The 19,269-nt window shown below is 36.6% G+C and overlaps 1 protein-coding gene across 1 annotated transcript in view; it reads left to right on the top strand.

Moving 5' to 3' along the window:
- Positions 1–19,269, top strand: part of LOC148952804 (uncharacterized) — a 125,606-nt gene that overhangs the window by 74,981 nt on the left and 31,356 nt on the right. Inside the window, exon 7 of the mRNA XM_089087428.1 lies at positions 5,680–6,005. Coding sequence (XP_088943554.1) covers positions 5,680–6,005 — 326 coding nt within the window. The remainder of the gene's footprint in view (positions 1–5,679; positions 6,006–19,269) is intronic.

Genomic DNA, 19,269 nt, shown 5'->3' with positions numbered 1-19,269 from the left:
CAAGTTGTGATCCCTTTACCGAGATTTTGCCACTCTAATGTAGAGCCCCTGGGGGATATTTTCTCCCAGTCACTTCATATTTCACCCAAACCTTTTTCCAGTAACCCTATTCATAGTTTTTAATTCTTCATTGGAACCGACAATTATTTCCGGCAAATCGTATTCAGTGGGAGATGTATCCAAATTTCAAATCTTCAATTAGCATCAAAGCATATTCTTCATTTGATTATCCCAGGGAAGAGAACCCAGAAAAAGGGCGATTCATGGTTTGCTCAAAATTTTACTTCATTCCCAGTACCCTTATCGCTCTCACAGGCCTGTGTGTTTTCGGCCTTGGATTATTTGAAATTATGCCAAGGGGCAATTTACAGTTTAATTGAGATGTGGAGGTGTTTCCACAGATGGAAATTAAGAGGCTAGTGCAGCCAATTTTTCATGATGGCTGACATAATCGAATGTGCCAGAAACTGATTCTCTGCTCCTTTGAAATGTAAATTTCGTGAGAACAAAAAATTTTTTATTTAATCATGCTGTGAAATATTATGTGCCATAAATTGCGTGGATTATTCCTTCTTCGAAATCCAAAACTTGATGAAGCGAGCTCTACAGACAATAGCTTTGATTGGATGGAGACAAAAATATAATGGCAACGGTACAAAATCAAGTAGATTGTATAGTTATGAAGTCATAAGCCACCGGTCAGCTGTAGTGGAGATGTACAAAAGAAGGAAGAACAGAAGATAGACAAGTTTGGTGATTTTGAAGCTAAGCGTTATATTTGTAAGGGTGGACCAGCGTAGCGCATGGGTGGCCATTTATCTGACGAGGGGAGGTGTTGGGGTTCCACCCCTGTTTCTTTTCTTTTCAGATAAATAATCTATTTTCTTTTCTGTAATTATATTTGCCTATTAGATAATTTTTAATCCAACGTTGAATTCTGGTTGCTAAGTTAGATTCTTTCGCAATAAGTAAGCTTTGAACTAAATTCTATTTTGGACTTCCTGGTCTGAGCCATTGAAAGGTAAAGTTAACAAAAATTAGAATGGATTTTGAATGGGGATTAAGAGGATTGACTAGGCCAAGCGAAGGTCCACCCCTATGAAAAGTTGTTGTACATAATGAAATTTTGAGTTAGTCTACATTGAGACCTCTTCTGGGGAAGTCTATTCTTTTTTTGTTATATGTGTGTGACCTTTAGAAGATTACAAGTAAGATATTTTCTACAGCTGTGTAGACTAATTTTTCCAGGAACCCAGACAGGGTAGGATCAGAGTTACGAGATACCGTCATTATTATTTTGACAGGGGGGTTCGTTACGTCCAAGGAGATAGTTAGATTTTTTAGTGGTGACCCGGGTTGGGTACATCCTTGGCATTAGAATTTTGGCCATTTTACCGCTCGATCCCGTAATCATACCCTGGGGCAGGGTATACTGTAAACTGGGTATGAAAACCTTTGAACTAAATCCTATAACTCTATATACTGAAAAACGCGATATTTAGAGAATCGTTGTGGTAAGCGCGGGCATCCCACTATAATATTTGGCGCCTCCGGGGGCTTTTCTCTCCGGTAAGTAGTGTAGCTCCATTTTTGCACCAACAAGTGGTGACACCCGTACCTTACCACACCAATACTGGTGGCATTGTGGCTTACCGGTATAATAATCAAATTATCAGTTTAAATTTATTAGTTTTTTTTTTTACAAAACTATTGAATGCACGTTTAGTTTTCAGTAAAGCGCCAGTTACCCAGTTGGCTTTAGTCTATAACAGTTAGGGAAGGGGGCAATAGCCAAACTCTTGCTAGTAGTGATTTTTGTTCGTTTTAAGCTTGATTTGCATTTTGAATTTAAGTTTAGGCATGTTCGTTTAGGCATTCCTTTATTCTTTAATAGTAATTTCTGTTCGTTTTGAGTTTGAATTACTATAAGAATTTGTTTATGCTGATATTAAGTTTATTACGGCCTTTACTTTTCTTTAAAAAAAAAAAAAATTCGGAATTTTTCTTCGTTTTTCTTGCCAAAATTTTCTTGCCAACATTCTCAACATTCCACATTTCATATTTTTTCAACATCAAAGCATCAAAACTAGTATAAAAGTGTTAATATCAAAGTAACAAAGTATCAAATCAAAGACATTATGAAAGTAAACAACGGATCAAGGTTAACAAAGTATTAAAGCAAACAAAGTGTAAAATCAAAAATAATCAGCTTGTAGAACTTTCAGCTCTTGCCAAGTAAATCAAAGTTGACCTGTTCATCAGTCAATAAAATTAAACAAAATGACAATAAGCAACTTGAATAGCCTACAGACCTTGCCTCGAGGGCTGGGAGGTTCAACCCCGTAATCTTAGTTATTTGACCTTTAGACTATCTTGAGCAAAATTGCTATCTTAAACTTTTGACCAGATGTATTTAAAGAAAGGGGATGGGGGAAGGGTTTGGTTTTCCTTTGTTCACTTTTGAATCTTAAAAAAAGAAATATATCTTTCAATTTACAATCGAATTTGCCCCATCCAAAGTTACTACAACCATCCCCCCCCCATAAAAATCTCATATTTTAACAATGGGAAACTAACATAACTTAAAGCTCTTACTTTGGGAGCTTTTTGGGGTTTTGTCTACCCCGGAAGTTGTTTGACCTTTTGACCATTTTCAACGAAATGGCTATCTAAAAATTTTGATCGGCTGCATTTTGGAAAAAAAGGTCTTAGGGCAGGGGTGGAATATTTTGGACAACTAGCTATTGCAAAATTTTGATCCTATCCATTCGGGGAAAAAAGGACTTGGAGGGGGGGGGGAGGGCTAGTTGCCAACCGATCACTTTTGACTCTTAAAAAGGGAACTACAATTTTTAATTTTCATTCAAATTAACCTCCTCCAAAGTTAATACCACCACCCTTCCATAAAATCTTTTATACACCCGTATTATAACTTACAACCATTGCTACCGGGCTCTGAAGCTTAGAAAGAAGAAACGATGATAAATCAATGACCGTCTAAAAATTTGGATTATAATTTGTATTTTAGCTTTAACGTCAATATTTTGTAGAATAATCTTCGCTTTGATTAAATTTTGAATTGCTCCATTTTTTCTAGAATTGCCGTTTTTTTAGTTTACTAATTTTGGCTGTAGGTATTGACATGATACACTCTAGCTATTGATTGGAAACTTCTAAATAAAAGCTTTGGAGTATTTACAATCATCGTAAATAGTGTATCTTTTATCAAATTATAGTTTGTAATAAAATTTGTTATTAGATTGTATTCATATCTTCAGTTTTAGCAACCGTAGGATTGGTTTAGAGTCTGTTTTTATAAACTGTTTAATCCAAGGCTCTTAAATGTGAACGATGATGGTACACATGCTGGTTATTTTGGTCTATCTTATTTACTGTTTATATATTATATGCACTTTTTTTTATATTGTAGTTTTAGGTATTTACATTGTACACCTTAGCTTTTGAATGGAAACTTCAAAATAAAAGCTTTGAAATATTTTACAATCATAATAAATGACAGGTCTGTTATCAAATTATAATTTGCAATAAAATTTCTGATCAGGTTGTATTTAAATATTCAGTTTTTAGCAAGGGTTAGTATCTGCTTCTAGTCTATTATTATAAATTCTTAATTCATGGCTCTTAAATATGAACGAGGATATACTCGTTATTTGATCTTTTATTTACATTATTTACATTTAAATTTGGTAGAAACAAAGCAGCTGGTATTACTTCACCCAATATTAGGGAAAATTCCTGATATTGTTTATGGTAAACTCCATCATCTCTTCCCCTTTTGCGTCATAAAAAATATAAAACAATTTATTGCTGCACAAAACAATATTTCAGAAAGTAGAGGGTAGCACTCACACTGCAACTTCCATATAATAGTCATTGTCCAAAAAATATTCTGGAGAATGAAGGGAGATTATATGTGTTTTTACACCCCCCCCCCCCCCGCTCCTCTCCTTAACCCAATAACATTCAACACCAGTTACCGGTAAAATTTTGCGGTGCTTGCTTTAGTGCAGTGAAATAGGATTCTAACAAGATTTCATTTAGATTACATTTAAATTTGGTAGAAACAAAGCAGCTGGTATTACTTCACCCAATATTAGGGAAAATTCCTGATATTGTTTATGGTAAACTCCATCATCTCTTCCCCTTTTGCGTCATAAAAAATATAAAACAATTTATTGCTGCACAAAACAATATTTCAGAAAGTAGAGGGTAGCACTCACACTGCAACTTCCATATAATAGTCATTGTCCAAAAAATATTCTGGATAATGAAGGGAGATTATATGAGTTTGTACACCCCCCCCCCCCAGCTCCTCTCCTTAACCCAATAACATTCAAGACTAGTTATCGGTAAAATTTTGCGGTAAAACTTTTGCGGTGGCAGAAAATACCACTATTCAGCTGTCTTGCAGTATACAGGCTCTTTCATTGCTCCTAAATATTTTTTCTATCATCGCATCTAGATTCTGTTGGTAAATTTCCGTCTTGACCCCCCCCCCCCCCCCCCCAAAGAAAAAGGAGTGTTTTGTGTATTACTCCAACGTACTCTGGTGCTACAAGGTAGATTGTATCGAAAGACTTTTTTTTTGTTTTTAGCCAGTTCACTACGTATAATAAAAACGGGGTTATCTCGGACATCCAATTTTTATAGACTCGGTTTAGGTGCTTCTTTAATTTTTGCTCTTCACTCTTGTTTTTGACTTCTAACCGCATATTTCTTTGTTCTTCATTGTTTTTTTTTATCTTCTTATCTTCTAACCGCATATTTCTTTGTTCTTCATTGTTTTTTTTTGAATCGTTGTAATTATCGTTGTCGCAAGTATCCTAACCCCCTGTTTCTTTGTTCTTTATTTTGTTTTATAATTACTTAAGACATTTTTCTAATGCACTTTAGCTTAGCTGCTCGGATTGATCTAGTCACATTTGATGGTCTTGGTTGTTTATTTTTGAATTTAACCATTTAACCATTGTGAATTTACATTTATCGGGGCGTCCTCTTTGTCTTTTCTCTGTTTATGGTCCAGTTTTTTCATTTTGAGCTTTTGTTAATTTACGTTTTTGTCCTCTAGGTACTATGAAACAGCTTAAAACATCTTTTGTAAATAGACTTATTACGATTAGTATTGTATACTTAGTTGTGATTTTTTGTAATTTCGCATACGTCATAGATACTATAAACGATACGACCACTCCTTGGGTAGAAATGATGTAATTTCTGCTCTTTAAATATGCTCATAAGCATGAAGTCACTCACACCAAAACTCAGTCCCTTAGCGAATTTTCTCAAAATTGTGTCAAATCTAGATCTTTTTTTCAGCCAAAAAAATCTCAGAATGCCACTTTTCTAAAAAATTGGATCTGTTTTCGAGAAAGAAAATTATACAAATAAGTAAATATTCCATTATCGCTCGTTTAAAGGGATAAGATTTGAATCTCTTTGTGAAGTTTATTTCTGAGGTATTTTTTCAAATTAGTATATGTGTTCGTAACCACTCTTGCGGTGCGTTTTTTCTGCTGCTTATTCATGGTGCATTGGTATACTAGCTTCTTAGCATTTCTAATGGCAGCAGGAGGGTTTTTAGTTTTTTTTAACCCTTCGTCAGTTTCTGGGTTCAAGTTGGTCTCTTTATTTTCTTATAACTATAATTTATCTTTTCAGCCAAATTTTGTGATGATGAGCAACCAATTCTAGTTCCCAATGAGGAATCTGAATATGATCAACCACCTCCTTTGATTCCTGCTGGAATGTGGCCCTCTCGTGACAGACCTGCTGTGCTAGTCCCCAATGAAATGCCTTTGCTAAAACAGCCACCTCCATTAATACCCCGTGAAACCTGGAATGAAAGCCGCAGTCTTGGTATACAATTGAACTCCGAGGCCAGTCAGGACCGTTTTCAATCATCACCTGTATTGTGGGATAGTTCAGCACAAATAAAATCGGAAGTTAATTCCGAGAGTGCAGATGGATTGCACGATGTCGATCAGGTAAATAAAATTGCTACATTTTCTCTTAGGTTCTGTGCTGGATCTGTAATATTTTAGGTTTGGAGCTATAGGTTGGTTGGTTTTTAAAAATTTTGATGAACTGATTTTAGGGATAAAGATTCGTAGAAATCTAATCAAAAACTACAAAACTTAATAGAGCTAATTTCCACCTTAAGTTAAGGATGATGGGTGTGTGTTCGTCATCAGTGGAAGGGAGGAGTTCGGTAGTAGAATGTTGAGCTGTGCACTGTATGACTAAGACATACGGAAGGCAGTCTCTAACCATTACTGTTTTCTTTTCTACCAAATTTACCTAGCCTATTATACTATCTATCCCTCTTTCTACCGACCCGGGTATTAAAATTTCATAAGAACACGATAGTTCTACCTGTGACCCTGTTTATTTGTTCCTGTAGCTGTAAGTGAAGTTCATTTGATTCACTATTATCTCCATTAGTTGGTATTACTGGCGTATATATTACTCTTGACTCATATCCTGCACTTTTTAGTCATAAAATGAGCCACTAGCATCCTATTGTTAATACCTTCCAACCATAACAGAATTTAACAGATTTGTTTTTCAACTTCAGACCTTCTCCTTACTTCTGCACTCTATCCTTCCTGCCTCAGTAAATAAACACTATATCATATAATTTCATTTTTCCTGCCCCCTCTGTTTGAGTTTCTAAAATTTCTATCAATTCTAGTTAGAAGCGTACGAATTCGTCTGTCAAGACGTCAATACAATGGCTGCTTTTAAACATTCTAACATTCGAAGTCAATTCCCGTATTCTTTAAAGCATTAAAATCATTATGGCCTCAGGAAAAGCAATGGTCCCAGAACCTGTGCAGGATAGGAACTTAGACATCTTCTCAAGTCTGTATGAAGTGCTTAAGCCGGCTTATAAACGGAAAGCAAGAAGGCCCTGGGGACCTCCAGTTAAATGGAGGCTTAGTAAAATCCTGGGCCCAACTTGATTGCCACATGATTTTCCACTTTTTTCCGAACTTTCAACCATGTCTTGGTCTTACAGGGAAAAATAGGGGAAATCCTCTTTTACTCAATTGGCGAGATCGTTTCACAGGAAAAAAGACGAATATAAGGTAGTAGATTTTAAAACGATTCTGTTATTCATGAGCTTCACGGGGACAACTCAGATATTTGTATTCTACTGAGCCAGCAGCAAAATAAACACAAGGCCTTTGTTCTTTACTGGTGGCACTATGCAACAAGCAGAAAAAAATGTTTTTCAAATTAACCTCTCCCACTTAACATCAAGTAGCTGTGATTTCTTGAAGTACCTGGCCTGCAGCTAAATATTGCCTAGATACACGCTTTTTACCATGTTTTTATGTATTTTCGGAACATTTAAATTCAAACCAAACAAATGATGAGTTATCTACTCTTCTATTTCTGATTTTAAGAACCCATAGTATCTTGTGTTTTCCCATAGTTGGTGTTGTTCTTCTCTATCAAGAAGAGTTGACATCCTGCTAAAGCCTTCTTCAGACCTATTGCCTCCGACTCGTTATATATTCTTGGTTATGTATATTATGCTTTTAGGGAAGGCAATACATAATAGAAAATTTAGCTAAGAAGAGATTTTTTTTGCCCAAAATAGCCAACGAAAACGACCAAACCCAAAAGAGTTTTCCATTAATCAGAACTCATTGCAATTACTGCCACTATGAGGCTACACATGCATGATATCTCTGTCGGGGACAAGGAAAGAGAAAGGCACTTGTGACAGAATGGAGACCTAAAACATATTACAGCACCGTAAGAGCTCCAACTTTTTCTACACAGCTTATCGTCGTCAGAGAATTTGTCAAAGACTACTGACTGTGGCAGCCCTTCTACTACTACCAACTCACTAAACCAACTGAGGACAACGTGACTGCACACGCTACTTCTCCATCCTAACTTTTTCAAATCTTCCTTGTTTACATCCTCCCAAGAACTTCAAATCTTTTCTTACGACCTGTCACCAACCCTTTCAGGGCGGTACTTTTCGTTCAGCCCTAGATGGTTGGCCGAAAAGGACGATGTTTGGCATTATGTCGTCTTTCCTCCACAAAAGCTTTATGGTATCTGAACTTTCTCTTTTGTTACTTTGCATAAAAACCAGAGGGATGCAATATGCAATTGCAAATATTGTAATATACACAGTTCTTCATATGTTGACAAAAAAAAGAACCGTCTTTATGAAATGGGTTTAAGTCATTTCGAATGCAGTTCCCTAATCGCTATTTCTTACATCATTCGTAGTCAAGAATTTTATTTTCAAGTTGAATAGAATTATAGAACGTATTCACTACTATACAGCTCCAGCCTTCAGTTGGATTTTGAAATTGACAGCAGACAGATTGTTTCTACAGCTGAATTGTAAATTTGCAGATTTTTTTTTGCTGTTTTTAGATAATATTTTATTAATGTTTAATACTCAATTGTTGAACCCTTATAGAAAATACAATATTCTTTCTGAAACATTTTTACCCCCCCCCCCCCAAAAAAAAAACACCTTCTATTGAGACAAAATTTAGCTATAGACTAAGCTATGTAAACGGTTGGGGAATTAAAGATTGAACCGGAAGTTACTCCGAAAATATTGTTCATAAATAAATTGTAAATTATTGCCTATAAGGGGAGGGGGGATAGGGGGCTATCATTTTTAAATGATAACACCTCATTTTTTTATTGAAAGCAGGGATGCCAAAAAGATAATTATTTTTTTCATTTCAAAGTGGAGACAGAAGAAATTGATACCAAATTCCCTGGGAAACCATTGAAATATTTTGATAGACCCATGGCCTCGCATTAGGACTTGTTCATTGTCTTGGGTATTTTGCGATTTCTCATAGGCTACTGGCCTAATTTGGCTTTTGTGTGTGCTCCCTTTTAATTAGATTCTTTGGATCTTATTGAATGCCACGGCGAATGTATGAATCAATTTTTCAGTAGTTCGAGGTATATCTTAAAAATTTCCATAGTTCTTTTTTTGTCTGTGTACCCCTTTACTCATACCCTCAATTTTTTTTCAAGGAACAATAATCTGTTTAACATTATTTTCAGTGTTTGTATGAACCATATAGTGGCCTAGTTAATTATTAAGTAAATTATTTTTCTAATGAAAGCTGAGACGTTATCCTATCAAGGTGGTATCCAGAGGGGGGGGGGGGGCAGGGAGGTATTACATTTAAATGATAGTATCTCGATTTTTTTTTATTGAAAGCAGAGATCCCAAAAAGTTATTTTTTTTAAATTTAAAGTAGAAACGGCATCCTATCAAGGTGGTGTCGTGGGGGGGGGGTAGTGAACTATCATATTTAAATGATAATACCTCGATTTTTTTTGAAAGCAGGGGTGCCAATAACTTAATTATTATTTTTATTTAAAGCAGAGACGGTATCCTATCAAGATGGTATCAAGAATAGGGGGGGGGGCATAGGGAGTTATTATATTTAAGTGATAGTACCTTGATTTTTTTTTTTATTGAAAGCAGGGATGCCAAAAAGTTGAAATGTTGGCAAAAATTAACAAGATTTTCGTGAGTTATACTTGATACAGCACTTGCATAGTTTTGTCGTCCAAAGGAAAAGGGACATATGCGTCTAATCCGTTTTTTTTTCTTATTGATGAAGCCTGGGTGGGGATCAAAGAGGAGTCTTTGAGTATTTTGACCACATGTGACTTATTGTTGCGACTTTCTTAAATTTGTTAATTTTTTTGAGCATTTGGAAATCAAAGCTTAAACTCAATAACTGACACTAATTGTCCTAACATTTTGCTTTGATTAAAAGTGACGAACTAGGTTAAAAATCCCAACACCTTCCTGGAGCTACTTCAGTCTGCATATTATTTCATTAAATTACATTTAAAACGGATGAGCTTTTCATTTTTTCCTAAGAAAATAGCTGGCTTTTTCTTCATACCGAATAAACCATTAAGTGTTCTTTGTTTCATTGTAATTGAAATTTTCTCATGTGAAGTGTTCATTATGTATTTTTCAATTTGATAAATTTACTCGTTTCAGATGCAGTTTATAATTTGACTGATATTAGGTATTTATCGGTTTATAATTTGGAATGAATCCCCAAAAGAAAAAATGAATAATATCCAAAAGAGCTGCCAATACCAATAAAAAAACAGCAGTTCAGCCTTAGCCTACATGACATATATTCTATAAAGAAGCCAAAAAAAACTTTAAAATGTATTTTTTTTAAATTGTTATTCAAAACCAGTTTTTAATACAAGAAGGCTTTTTAGGAACCCAAAAGAGCCAAAAAAAACAATCAATATCAAAGTCGTCCATTTCATCTGTTTTAAAGCTGGCAAAACAGATATAGGTAAAGGGCACTATGAAAAATTAAGCTTCTAAGCTCAAAGTTATATGCAAAGCTTTAACCCATATAACTGACTAGTTTTGTGAGATAGCATTTGAAGTCTTCTATACAGTAATGCTCAATGAAAAAACTACTAATTTTGATAATTATTCATGTTAGGAACACATAGCTAATAAATACTTCAACTACTCGTATTATGAAAGGGTTCTGAAATGTCACAGCCATTTCGTTTCTACCAGATTTCTACTTCTCTTGATGAATAACGAAGAAGACCAGTTTTCCACCAGTGACTTGTGAATTTTTGAACTCATGAATAGGCTTGACTCTGGTGTAAATTTAAGCGGTGATTTGAGAAAGATTGATGAAAACATTAATATTTGAGGTCAACATTGATCACGCCGGCGGCGCGCTGCCGACCTCTTACCGGCGGCGCGTCGCCGACATCTTACCGGCGGCGTGGCGTGGGGCGCTGTTTTCGGCCCCGCCGCCACCGTACTTCCCTCATCGGCGCGGCGCTGGGGTCTAATGAAAACAAAAATGACAAAATATGAGTTGAGTAAACACTGGGACCTCAGGTCGGTAAATATATACGAAACAAATGTAAGCTATGGCCATTTAACAGGCGTAATTCTAGAGCTAATCGAAGGGTTTAAATGAAGAAACTAGAACTGGATGAACCTGTCCGCTAGTATTAGGATCCAGTGCATGGTTCCAGTTCAAAAACGGTTGAGTATGTCTACTTCTTAAAATATATATATATATATATATATATACATATATATATATACATATATATATATATATATATATATATATATATATATATATATATATATATATATATATATATATATATATATATATATATATATATATATATATATATATATATATATATATATATATATATATATATATATATATATATATATATATATATATATATATATATATATATCGTATGACGCTAAGAGAGAAAAGGAAATACTAAATGAAAAATAAAACCAAAAAAGGGTGAGAAAACGAGAATTTTGTCAGCCAGTGGTAATGAAGACGAAAAACCAGCAAATATTTCGACAAGGACCTCCGCCAAGTCGTCCTCAGTGCTAAAAAAAAAGAAAAAAAATCCAACCTTTTATATTTCAATAGAAAAGAACCGAAAAAGAACTTAATTAAATACAAAACCCGAAACCCATTAAAAAAAGGATTTTACCGAAGAGATTGTGCAAGAATCTTTTGCCTAGCTATACTTTTGCTCTTCTGCCATTTCGGTTTTCATTAGATATGTTAATAGGTTCTCCTAAATTTGATTGTGTGCAAATATCAAGTCTTTTAGTATTAAGTTGTTATAAACTGGGCTTAATGAAATATCTTCGGGGCTTTTGTTAGTTACCGTATTCCTGTTTATATATTTTTTTTATCTCAACTAGCTCTTGAAAATAACGTAGCAAGTAATTTATATTCTGTATGGAAATTTTCTCCTCATGTAAGGCGAGGTGTGTAGGATCTTCGAAAATATGGAGGGCCAATGCAGAATCAAAGTTGTCATTTTTACTGCCCGATCTTTGGGACTCGCGTATTGGAATTAGGCGTTCTTGCAATCGTTCACATGGTTTTTAATGAGTCCTATCTCTATAAAATTTCACACGTGATCGTGAGACTCTGTAGACACCACTACCCAGTACATGGTCAGTTTCGTCTTTTCCTGTTTTGAAAAAATTTTCAACTTGGTCTCCGCTCGAAAGAAAAGTGGGTAGCTTCCTGGCTGGCAATGGTGAAGAAGCAAGACGAGCAGGTCTGTGTCATTGCCAACAAGACAGGTTTATACCTCAGAACAACTTGTCACTGCGGCTGTCGCAATCGTGAAATCTGAATCACCTGAGGCATACACGACGCGACATCCTGATGAGCTTAGCACGCAAGCCAGCCGGAGGATGAATTTCTCCTCGTTCTACAGGTTGTTCAGGAAAAAATCTTTTTTTTGGGTTACCGTCGTTGTCCCAGTAAAGTCGATATCAGGAGATCTTATGCCTTTCGATCTTTTCAAGTGAGTCTGGTCTTTTGTAGACGGTGAATCTTCGTATCCGTCGAACACAACCGTAGTATTTCCGAAATGAGCTTTGACATAGCGTAAAATAGCGTAAAATGAGCTTTGACAAAATGAGCTAGCGTAGGCCAGACATAGTTGTCCAAAAGTAGCGCCGGTTGTCCAAGGTAATTTATGTAGGAGCCATCCTCCATCTACAACATATTTGCAACTCGTTGAAAGATTCGCAGAAGAGCATTCGATCATTTTCCAGAGGACATTTGAGAGGAAAGCCTTGTCAGCTGTGCGTAGTAGTTTGTGACCCGAAAAGTGCAGGAGGAAAAGAGCAAAGTTCATAACCTAGAGTATCCGACAGATCCTGACCGTCGGCAGTGGCTACAGCCGCTATTCGCTTGAACAATAACGTTTGGTCAATCTCGACCGGCTCACCATCAAGCTCTGGAGCTGAATTTGCAGCCATAGTTACAACTATATCTTCGCTTTTGAGTATAAAAGTCTCTACTGGCTTTCTAACCATCCCCTGCAGTTTGTGCAGCCCAACGGCTTTTGCTTTGTCGATGTTGACCTCTGGTGAAGCATTCACTCCGGTAACAATATTCATTAGCTTCTGACCCCTGTTGAACGGCTGCAAAGGCTCAAGGAACTTGAGCAACTTCTGCAAATCTTCACTGTCTCTTAATATCCTGGACCCCGATGTATCAACGTGCTGGTCGCTTGTTTTGTAAACAGATCCGGTTAGGTCTTGCATGATTGCATGCATTTGAGCTCGCACTGGCATAGATAGTGTCCAGATTGACCGCCGCGCTTCATTCATACCTCTCCCTCTAGTGAGACCGCCAGCGGTTTTCAGAGATTTCATGAAGACTTTTACTATAACAAGGTCTGCTGCCAGTCCTGACCACGAGTGTTCGGTTCTGTTAACAGAAAAGTGACCAGTTTGGAATTTGTCGTATAATTCTGACTGCGATTCTTTCAAACCGACAAGGGTTTGTAAATGAAGACGGGCTGATTTATCATATGCAGTTCGATCACATGCCGCGAAATAAGGAAGCATACTAAACCAGCTCTGAAGATGCAGGTCGAAATCTCCAGTGCGTTCAGCGCAAACTGACATCCTAAAGAATTTTATTCATTTCAGAATACTGTTCAAGCCACAGTTTCTCAGTCCTAGATTCGCTAACTAGCTCCTTCTTTGCCTGCTCCATTTCTTTTACAAGTGAAACCACCGCTGGAGACACAGAAAGGTTTTCAATAGAAATATTTTCGGATGTCAGCTCTGTGTAGGCACTGGCTGCACTTACCATGTGTGGTGCGAGTTACCGTTGTAGACAGTCGGCAATATATTCAAAATCAAGAGCAAAAAGTATGATAAGCAGAGCTTAGTCAATAGGAGACTGTACCCTCATTGCTTTTGAAACTGCTTTGCCAGAGATGATGTATTTTACAGTGTTCGGTGCGTAGGTCTGTGCAAGGACTTCAACCAAACCTGCTTCTTCCATAAAATAGCCCATACACCCAAGAAAACTCATTCTTCCATGAAAAGACCCAAGCATTACTACGATCTCTTTTAAGGGGCTACTGAAAGGCGACGATTCAACCATCATTCTCGCTTTCCAATACAGTGATTGGTCGAAGGTTACGAAAGGAATCTGGTTCAGTTTTTTTGCCTTCTCTGCAATAAACATCAACGTTGTATTGATGCACGTGAGATCAGTTTGGTTTAAATCAATCATAGGCTGGAAAACTATCGATGACCCCTTCTGGGTTTGTCCAGCATGAGCTGACTGCATTGCACCTGACCAGCTGACTGGAGAACCTCGCAGGGCTAGCTGAGAATTTACCCACATGATATCAAGATGTCGGTTATTTTCTTTACAGTCTAGAAGTAAAAACCCTATATAAGTGAGTTGATTTGTTAAGACAGCACGCTTCTCGCAAGGTTAGATCGATACAGCAGCTTTTTGTATAATTTTTTTCAAGTCAAAATCTTTTCTGGGAGAAATGCGTAACTCTTCTTTGACGCCAGGCGACTTAACCTCAAGAATAGCCATACCATATCAAGTACCGTGCCCATCCAGAATGTTAGCGCTATGATCGTAAGTGTCTGCAATGTACTGGGCAAGAGTGCCTCCTGGTATTTTGAGTTCTTGGTCGGGGCTTTCAGCCATTGCCAACACAAAAACCTAGGCTGCTCAGTGTGTCGACAACGTCGCGTGAACCGAACCGATGATGTATAGACTCAGCCAACCCCAGCTGCATTGGTGCAATAATGCTTCGAGGTCTGGTGTTTTGCATTATTGCCTGCCCTATTGCACTGACCACAAGTTTCGCGCTGTTGTGTTTGATGAAAATGGACATGAAAAGCCGTAGGGATGGAACAAGTAACTCGAGAGTGTCCTCCCCGGAAACTAAGGTGCGTGTTTGGTCATATTCTTCTTTGGATGATATCACAGTCTTTATTTCGCTCTCCACTATTCTTGCAAAAGCTTTCACAATCTTGACTTTTTCTTTCTCCGGATTTACGTCTTCTCGCAGTTGGTAATAATCTCGAAGAATGCTTGCAGCCGTCTCCCTAAGCGTCACTATACTTTGCTTCCCAGGAACATCAGAAATGATCACCCTGTCGCCGAAGTAATCAACTAGCACTTTCTTCAGGTAAACGTTGCTGTATGGCTTCAGATCCATTTCGGCTAAAAACTCCTCCATTTTTTTCGAAATATCGGTCAGTGTAACCTGCACATCGTCCAGACCGACAAACAAGGTCGCAGCTCTGTAAAACGCTTCCTTTCGAACCTCGTCGGAAGGTCTGCCATTTTTACACTTCTTTACTTCAGGTTCACCACTTAATTTTGAATAGCGCTGAGGCAAGTTTTTTCCAGTCCTGAAGTTCACTTAACAAACTGTGTGATAGATAGCATCAGCTGCGTGGAGATCAGCAGTAGCTGCATTTAACCTTCCCAAAATGCTGATCGACCATTCGTCTCGTCTTTGTGAACACAGAAATCTAAAACTGGCTTGAAATGCGTCTGTTCTAACAGTCTGGGATGGCCAACAGCCAGAATCACGTGGATCAGCAATAACAGGGGTCGCACAAAACAGACAGTCTGTCGAATGCGAATAAAGAACTTGCAGAACGTAAGGATCTACTGTTACTTTCTTGATTACTTGCTGAATCACTTTCATTGCAACGTTTAAGACTAGAAATTCTTCTCTAGTTACTGAAGCCTCTTCGGCATTGAGCATGAACCTTGTCACCGGGGTTAACTTCGACAGAATCACCTCTTTCTTTACTGGCAGTATTAATTGTGACGGCACCTTTGCTTCCAAGCGTAGAGAGACTGTTATCATCTCCTTTGCTCTGAAGATAGATAGCACATTGTGACTTCTGAACTTCTGAAATGAAGATACGAAAGATTCAGTAACAGAGAACTTGATGAATAACTTAATTAGAATATTAATATTAGAATATAATTAGAATATAATATTAGAATATTATATAATTAATATAATTAGAATATAATAATAGAATATTAGAATATAACTTAATTAGAATATTAGAATAATATTAGAATGACAGAGAACTTAATTCAGTAACAGAGAACTTGATGTGGGAAGAGGACTGAAGCCGCGAATCTCCTTTATTATTATTATTTATTGGTTAACCCGTCATACAAAAAAGGAAAAGACGGAGCAATAAGCAAAAAAAGCAATACACATAAACTTAGGAGTTATACATGTGGTTTTTAGTGACGAACGCTGGAGCTAAGATCTAAATCAGCTCTTAGAACAAATTACACAAAACGAGAAAGAAAAACTCAATTATATACTGCTCTGTAGGTACGCGACATGTTTCTTTTTTAGGCTCCTAAATACTGAACAAACATAAATAATATGAACATCATTGCATCAAGCCGCAACTTGTTAAAAAAAATAACCCAAATAATCATCAGTGAATTAAAAAAGAAATACAGTGGATAATCATATCAACTAGTGTAAATATGACAAGAAACGGTAAAACCAATTAAACGAACCAATCCCCGACGCAAGCACAAAACTGAACACTTTACGCGACTGATAAGATGTTGTCAGCACTCCCTGTTTGTGAAATTTTTTAGTTGGATAATTAGGGAGATACAGAGCAAAGAAATTCACGAGATTTGTCCTCTTCTTGTAAAAAACTGAAATTGAAGCACAAATTGAACGAACATAGTGAACTGTTGTCAGTGACGGAACGAACACATTTTTCACGAATTGGTCATTTCAAGCACTAAGATTTGGTTCCAGGAGCCGCGAGATGGCGTTGGTAAAAATAGAGATAAAAAGCCATGAAACTAAGTATAGTTGTCGCTTAAAAGCGAAAGAATTTTCAATGGTACAAGATAAACAAAAAATGACTAACGTTCTTTAAGATTCGGAACAAAAATGACCAAATATTCACATGAAAACTTATCTATTTTGAGCATTCAGCACGTTACATTTTGGGTAATTCTTAAGAGAGACTGGATGTCATTCCAGAGAGCATGTCAATAGAGTTCATGCTGAATGCTAACGTTTCGATGCCAAGCTTAAGTCCTGCTAGCAGGATGGCCACATCTTAACATCGTAATGACCTGGAAAACCAAAATCTCCCCTTCTTCCCCCTTTTCCCCCTCATAAATGTTCAGGGGACAGAGTAATCGAAATTCCGATGCAAGATTTGGCTTCTAAGTTAAAAATTACATCGGAAATCATCTAGACTTGGATCAATCCGAACACTTCTGGATTTTGCGAAATTTCCCCTGGTTCCCCGTTTTTTCCCTGCCATGGATTTTTCCATGGGTGGATTTTGGTGGGCTTTTAGTTTGTTATTCTCTGATTTTTCTGCATTTTTTGGTGTAAAAATCATTTTTCTTGCAATTTGTTTGATGTTGGGCCTTTTTTTTTTATCTATTTTTACTGGGCTATGCAGGTAAATCGAACTTTCGTGAGACAAAATTTCTATTTCAACGAAACCTGATCAATGAGACTAAAATCAATGAAACCTGAATATAACTTACCATTGTTATTTGACCAAAAATATATAACATTTTTTTTCAAATGCAGGTACATCATACTTTCGTAAGACTAAAATTTCTAATTCTTTAAATTTCTAAACTATTCAAAAGGAAAAATCTAGATTTTCAGACAGAAACAATTTTAAATCAGAGAAAAATATTGATGATTTTACAAAAGAGAAAAAAAAGAAGTAAGTTCTTAGGTTTGTCTAATTTCCATTCCAGTTTTGACAAATTGTGAACTTTAGAAATCGGATCTGAACTTAGTAAGGTCATTGATAACAACCTTAATGTTTTAGGCAGTTTTGAGACTCTTATAAGTGTGTCTTTAAATCGCCTTACCAGCACCTCTTTCATGGGAGCTTTTATGCTTACTATAGAGTCTAAGCAGCTCAAACAAGCAGCGACAATTAATCTAAGGCATACTTTTTACTATTGTAGTTTAGCAAACAGTTCCTTCTAATTCTCTATAACCACTTCTCTGCGCCACTTCTTTGATGCAATTTTGTGTCTAGTAAATACTGAGAGTGACTTTGGTAGTCACTCTCACGACATGCCGACATGCCCAGGCACCTATCACAACCTTAAGGTTTTAAGCCGTTTTAACGTTTACGTAAAGACTCATTTCGATCGGCTCCATCCAAATTATTCCGTTATGGTGGCGCTTTTTGCAACTCTATCATTTCCTATATGTTTCAATCGGCGTTGTTTATTGGTCAAAATTAAAATATAGGGCGGACCAAAGCCAACCAATGTAATTCATTCTTGTTTGGCATGTAGGTTTTGACAATTTCGGTATACAGTGATTTTACTGCGATGTACTTAGCCGACGGCTTTCTGATAATATTTTGAAGTGATATTGAAAAAAGAAAGAAATAATGGCTGAGGAGTTTTTAGCACCTGGTATTTTTTTCAGGTTTAGCTGTAAATCTGAAAGACTTGTTTTATAGTCAAATTACCAGTTTTTTCCCCTCAAGGATTCTTGCACAATATAGTTAACTTGGGTTAGCTAGCCATCTTCAGGGTGATCGAAAAGCATTACAAAAAAAAATTTCTATAATTTCACACTGCTTTTCCATTTACAAATAAAATAAAGAGAGAAAAGACGGGTTTAAATTGAATTAAGCTTCTTCCACTGCTTTATTTAAATTAAACCCGTTTTTTTTTCTCTTATGCTTGTTTTAGAGTCAATAATCACTAGGTTGTTTTCCCTGTTGGTTAAGTTTGTAGAGCATTGTTGATTAGCATTTTGTGAGGTAATAGCTTTTTTATTGCAAAACAAAACATTTGCTGTGATATAAAAGATGTCATTTATATCCGTACCAGACCGCCAGAACCTGAACATTTCTTTTAAAAAACATACAGATGTAGAAGTACAGACTTCAAACAATGTGGTAAAGAGAGGTTGACAGTAGGCACTTCAGAGGTATATATATTTTTTTTAATTTCGAAACATTTTCGAAAAGGCAAAATCACTTTTGTACCGTAAAAACTGGTTTAGTTCGTAAACCAGTCACGCTTGTCGACAAAAAAATTATGAATGACCAAAACCGCATCCAAGTGGAAGGAGTTGCCGGGTTTGACCCACCCCTTCCCTGAAATTTTTCGTCTTACTCGTAAAAACGTACCAAAAATGTTATAAACTCATTTTTGAAGTTTTCTTGTAACTCCCCCCAAAAACACCTCCCGCTCCAAAAAATAATTCTGGATACGCCCTTGCGGATGATATGTGGTTGTTCTTGATTTTAGCGTCAAACTCATACTTCAGAAGCAGAAACCTAAGATGGCAAGAAACTGGTTAGAAAAGATTGCAACACTCATTTGTTTCCGAATATTCGTG

Source organism: Artemia sp. Qi Xiang Cuo, chromosome 4 (assembly GCF_049724085.1).
Source record: "Artemia sp. Qi Xiang Cuo chromosome 4, ASM4972408v1, whole genome shotgun sequence".
Classification (NCBI taxonomy): domain Eukaryota; kingdom Metazoa; phylum Arthropoda; class Branchiopoda; order Anostraca; family Artemiidae; genus Artemia; species Artemia sp. Qi Xiang Cuo.
The sequence above is the reverse complement of the archived record's forward strand: the minus strand, read 5'-3'. Positions and strand labels throughout refer to the sequence as shown.